Source organism: Berghia stephanieae, chromosome 2, assembly GCF_034508935.2.
Source record: "Berghia stephanieae isolate SIO BIC M18660-M18661 chromosome 2, UCSD_Bste_1.3, whole genome shotgun sequence".
NCBI classification, from domain to species: Eukaryota; Metazoa; Mollusca; class Gastropoda; order Nudibranchia; family Aeolidiidae; genus Berghia; species Berghia stephanieae.
In genome coordinates, this window is record NC_088361.1 from 102,965,399 (window position 1) to 102,971,845 (window position 6,447).

General features: G+C 35.7%; 1 protein-coding gene across 1 annotated transcript; it reads left to right on the forward strand.

The window, feature by feature from the left end:
• The first annotated feature begins 306 nt into the window (after positions 1-306).
• LOC144964072 (uncharacterized) lies at positions 307-2,521 on the forward strand. Its single transcript, XM_078898012.1, has 2 exons — positions 307-313; positions 1,663-2,521. Exons 1-2 carry the CDS (start codon positions 307-309, stop codon positions 2,199-2,201), a joined length of 546 nt encoding a protein of 181 aa, XP_078754138.1. The 3' UTR covers positions 2,202-2,521.
• Positions 2,522-6,447: the final 3,926 nt, after the last annotated feature.

The following is a 6,447-nucleotide window of genomic DNA, read 5'->3' on the forward strand; positions in this document are numbered from 1 at the left end:
AAAAAGACGAGATGCATATTTTAAGCAAGACTCTATCTTCAGCGAGTTTATCTTTTTTGGACTCCATTTTACTTCATTGCTTACGGCAAAGTACTCATTCACACCTTAGTCAAGGGAAGTCATGTTTGACGCTACTCTTCCGCCAATCTCATTCCCTATAAGACTACCATGCAGGGCACTATGGAAGGGCCGTGAAGAAGGGGAAGATAGAAAAAATAAATTAACAAACAAACAACTGGCAGGACAAAATCAAAGAGTGGATAGGCCTGGACCTTAACAGCCTTCTAGAAAAGGTCAGAGACCGCGATGAATGGCGTGATTTTGTAAAGTCTGCATCCCTCTTGTTCCCCTCGAAGATCGACGTGATTTTTGTATTTGATTGTTCATGGAATAGATTTCGGATTCAATTTGATCATAATATATACCTTAATATTATGTAAAAAATGTAATAATATTATCGCATAACAGGCGTCAGTCAAGTCTCTTTCTACATGATCTAGAGGTGCCCAAAAGAGCCAATACAATGGAGAGAAAGATAAATATGACTCATATATACGGGAATAACACAAACATTTGACAAAATGTGATATTTTGAAACCTTACATATGTGTTTTGTTGTTTGTCTCCTGACGAAGGCCAATGGCCGAAACGTCGTTTGTTTTGTGTTGTTCCCTTATAAACGAGTCACGTTTAGTCGCTTTATCTTTATCTCCGTTCTACATGATACGTGTTGCTATTGGCCAGGAGCCCTTTGTAAAGAGCTTTGAACACACGTAGTAGATGTTGCTCTATAGAAAAGCTCTAGTTGTTGTTTTTTTCTGTGTTTAAAAAAAAAAAAACATTTTGACACGGACCTGCTCAACAAACGTGTAGTTTATGTAACAAAAACTGCAAAGACATAAACAAAACATTCTCACAACTCTAAACACTGTAGTAATCGATTTGTCTTATGAGATTTTTACCGGGAGACTTTTTGCATGCACATTTTAGAGAGTATTGATTATAGATTATTTATTTTCCAAGTCAAGATAATCGTTGTGCCAGTACAACAATAAAATGCTTTTATTTTCCTTTCTTATAACGGCTACGCTTTAACGTTCACGATGTATTATTGTGCCAAACAGTAGCGTTCGATAGAGGATAATAGAATAAAAAGAGCATTTGGCATACACTACACTATCCAACAAATCTATTATTTAAAAAATTCGGTTTGGGATCAGCAATGTTCCGTACAGCCTAGGTTAAATTTTTATCATGAAACGCAGAATTACTGGCATATCTAAAAATTATAAGACTATTTTTTCACAGATTGATATACGAGTAACTTCCAAACCTCCGTTTAAAAAAAAAAAATTCAGGCTAATTATATCATCCCCTCGTTACTCTCTGTGCCCGGATTCAATACTCTGTGTTTGTGTTTATGTCTCCTGACCGCCCAGGTGTCTTTACTCATCACATCTATTTTTGGTATTCGGGGACTTCTTACAGAGACACATTGTGTGATACACGGCGTGGTACTGCATTATAGTTGGGTGGCGTCTTTTGCCTGGATGAACACGTGTTGTATACACATGTACCGGGTAATTACAGGAAAAATCACGATGTCAAAAAAGAAACAAGTTCTGTGAAACTCTTTTTACTCTTTCGGATTTCCTTTATTAGTTGTCCTCATTATGATTTCTATAACAACAGCATTGACAAACGGCAAGCCCATGGGTTATGACAGAAAAAGATGTTTTCTGGATACAGAAACCTCCATGCTGGTTTTGATATTCGGATTGCTCGTTCCTCTACTGGTTACAGTGGTAATAAATGCTGTTCTCTTTATCATGACTTTGACTACTATGGTAAATATCAAACGTCTTGCAAAAAACATAAATAGCAAGCAAGGAGTTGTGACGTATGTAAAGCTGTCAACCGTCACGGGTTTCTCTCTTCTCTTCACGGCTGTTGCCATTCAATTCGGCAATCCAATTCTGTCCTTGATAGCGAGCCCATTAGCAGGACTGCAAGGTGTCTTCATCTTCTTTTCATTTACCGCCAGCCGACGTGTTGTAAACCTCTACAAAGATTTGGTTTCGAGCATTAAAAAATGTTTTCGTCCAAAATCACGAACTGTTTCGACATCAGTAAAATTTGAGAAGGATAGAAATAATAGCAAAATGCTCCCAAGTGCAACTGACTTCAGTCTTCAAAGTTAAATATTTTTTATCGTTTTCTTGTTTAGAGGATTGCGCCAATAAGAATATCTTTACACTAAAATCACCAAGCACCAACTTGAACACAGAGGTGGATTCGCTTTTCACGATGAGAAAAAGAAAAGGATTTTTTTTGTTTTTTTTTTTGTTTTTTTATTTAATTATTTTTTTACCCTCAGGAATGAGAGAAATCCAATGTTTGTCGTCACTTTGCCAGTTTAGGTTTATCTTCATCTAATACATACAACAATAAACATAGGCATAGGGATATTGACCTTTAAAAAAAAACAACTAAATAAATTAAAGAATACATAATTAAATAAATAAATAAATATATAAAATAAATAAATAAATAAATAAATAAATAAATAAATAAATATTTTTTTTAATTAAAGAGAATAATCAGATTAAAGAAATGTTTTCATTAAAAAGTGTAACAGATTTGTTGATCATTTTAAGTTATCAACACGAACGAAACGATTGTCAGCTTTTGATTACCTATTTCATTCCAACGTGAGGAATGTCCTCATTTGTTTGTTTGTTTGTTTGTTTGAGGGGGGTTATAAACAATACTAAAATGATAATATCGTGGCAAGAAACTTAAGAGATCCATGCGTGTGTCATGTCAAGTCGGTAAACATAGCCTTTGGGTTTTGATGGTATGTGTAACCTTCGAAGTTTCCTCCTCCTCCTCTAGGTTCCATGCCTGGTCCAGGCTTCGGATACTGCATGAATTATCTTCGAAGTTTAGAGTCCGCTTAAATCTTAGAGAAAATCTAATGAGACGTAATCACTCAATAGACACCTTGGAAACCACGCCTCTAGGACAGTCGTCATAATATATACAATGACATTGATTGGTAAACAAAGCAAACTACACGGGTTTTACTATCGATGGTATGTGCCTAAGTAAAATACCCGTTTGATGAATAAAACCGACACAGAACTATAATTATGAACTTAAACGTTTTTAATTCGAAAAAAAAGGCTGTGATAACTAGTCACTCATTTGGCGCTATGAAAACAATAACTTTTCTCAGAGAGCGGTCGTATTCATTCACTTTATTATTCATAAACAACCAACTATGTTTGTCCCAGCACGTATGAAGGTGTGTCACAAATTCCACGTTTTGATTGGTCAAAAATCTACTGGTTAATTGAAATAAGAACATGCTGAAACAGGTACCTGATGTAAGTTATACTATTACAAATACATACATATACATATATATATATATATATATATATATATATATATATATATATATATATATATATATACATATATATATATATATATATATATATATATATATATATATATATATATATATATATCAATAAAACCCCTTTGTCACTCTCGAAATTCCCTGCCTCCGTATTTTATCTCGGGTTATAATTTGTAAAAAAAAAAGACAACATGATTATATATGTAAATTTTGAAATACTTTCTTTCATTTTAATCTCGAAAGGCTGTGTTTTGACCAAAAACGTAGTTGTTTATTAGATAAGTGTTTCAAAAAATGATATGGCAAAACCATCACGCATTATTTCAACCAAAAATGGAATGAGATTAGCAGAAGAGTAGCGTCCCTTGATTGGACGTCACCTTAAAGAGAGAACGTCAACATGGTTTTAAGCATACGTCTCTCTCGTCCTCGCTTTCGGTGAAGTGTCTCACGCCGCTTTCACAGGAAGCGAGGACGAGAGACGCATGCGTAAAACCATGTTAACGTTCTCTCTCTAATAACTTCTCCGCCGGTGACGTCCATCAAGGGACGCTACTCTTCCATTAATCTCATTCCCTATTGAGGATAGAATAGCTTAAACACATTTATAGTCCAAATCTTCAAGGTTTATTTTCAGTTTTGCAAGTGCTCAATATAATCACTACTTAAATGACCCTCATATTGGCATAAACTCTAAAACCTTGGACTTCGCCAAGTCTGGGGTTTGAGAGTTTTTGCCAAGATGAGGCAGAGACAACATCAAGACAATGGTTATGATTTCCTCCCAAGCACACTTCAAGATGCCGACTTACCGTTGCTATTCTATCCTTCATGTCAAGGATACTTGCTGGAAGTGGGAGGGAAAAAACTTTTTCCATGACATACCCGAATATAATTCTAAAAAGTCACTCACGAAGCGATGAGATCGGGGGATCTTGCAGGCCTCGTACAGAGAGCGAGGTCTTTACAATCTTTCCTACCAATCCGTCGCTACAGATGGCAGTGAAAACCATCCATTAGAAATGTGAGTAACCCCATTCGCTTGACCCGAAAAGCAAAGCAATTAAATCGCTTGTTGTCATGACGGTACTCGTGGGTGAAGCAGATAATCTGTGACCAAATGCAATGAACAAGGAGAGAAAAAAGATAATAAACCGAGAAATAAATTAATGTGTATTTTTGTTAATTTTGACACGCTGCGCTTTTTGTGATCGGAGTAATTTTTGTGATTTTTATGGTTTAAAACTTTTCTTTCTGGATAAAACAAAATGATCAAATTGAATCCGCATTTGAGTGGCCAGCACATGTCAAATGTTTAAATTTTAACCAGTCAACTGCCGGAATCTGGAAAAACTCGTATTTAAAAATTTGGCTAGAAAACTCGTCCTTCAACATCAATCGATTTAAATGACCCTCATCTTGGCAAAAACTATCAAACCGGGGAGTTCAGGGTTAATTAACGGAAGGCCAACATATCATTTTCGTCTGCCAACTCCTGTCCACGAGATTCATTCGACTAGCCGATTGGCCAGCAAGAGTAAAAACCAGCGCTTTAACTTCAGGCCCGTTGCAAGTGTTAAAAAAAATAATTGTGTGGGAGAATCACAATGACCGGTGCTCCAACACAGAGTTAATGTAACAGCAACGGTCGAATTGACAATAGACCAAATTTAGACATTTCCTCATCAAATAGTCATTGATTCAAGTCATTGCAATACTTTGGCGTTTAATATAAAAAGGATCAGAATTTAGCTATATATATATATATATATATATATATATATATATATATATATATATATATATATATATATATATATATATATTATAATGTAAATGGGGTCACTCACTTTATATGTGGCCGAAACACATGTTTCTATGGCATCCATCCACATCGTCAGTCGGCATATTGTCCGTAGAATGATTTTATTCCCTTTGGGATCAATGTTGATTGCAAAGCATATCAACATTTATTCCAAAGGGAATAAAATCATTCTACGGACAATATGGTGACTGACGACGTGGATGGATGCCACAGAAACATGTGTTTCGGCCACGTATAAGTGAGTGACCCCATTTACATTTTATATTTGCTATAAACAGCATTATTGAGCATTCTCGTACCTACAAGTACTCACCAACACTCATATATATATGTATATATATATATATATATATATATATATATATATATATATATATATATATATATATATATATATTAACGTGTAGTCGCACAAGATTCTGAGCCGTCCAGCCATCCAAATGACTCAGTGCGGCTATCTGGTCTAGTGGTATGACAATCAATTTCGGGTCGGAAATTCGTGTGTTCGAGCCTCGTTCGCATAGTTGAGTCCTTAGAAAAGGCTCTTTACTCACATTCTCTCACCATACTCGGGTAAAACATGAGGACCTGACCGTTAACAGTGTGGTCTCTGTCGGGGAAAAATGTAATATCGCCTAACAGGCATCATGTCTGTTTCTACATATCACGTCTTGCTGTTGGCCAGGGACCCCTTATACAGCGCTTTTTTTTTTTTAAGGATTTTACGGCGCTTGCAACACATTAAGGTCATATCAGCGCCAGTAAAAAGGAAGAAAACGGGATAGTAAAAAGTTCTAGAATTACAATTAAAGCAGCCAAGAGAAAGTAAGACAAAGGGGAACTGGGAACAAATAGGGATCAGATGTAGAATCCAAGAGCATACCACCAATGTACTTACTTTGAGATCACTTTTAAGTCTCATCCGGACACATGCACAAAATCCAACAAAGAGGAATACACTCAAATGCTTACATTATTCATTAAAAATAACAAATATAATAATGCATAACAGAGAGATGATTTACAAGGAAAAAAATATCATCTCCCAAAACAATAACTATGCATTTGACTATTTCCCTCCCAGTTAGGACTCCGACCAGGCCAGGAAAAAACCAAGTAATCTCATTCCAAGACAAAGACAGAAAGCATGTTGGAAAACAGATACAGGGGGATAGAAGACACAGTATGCACCTCC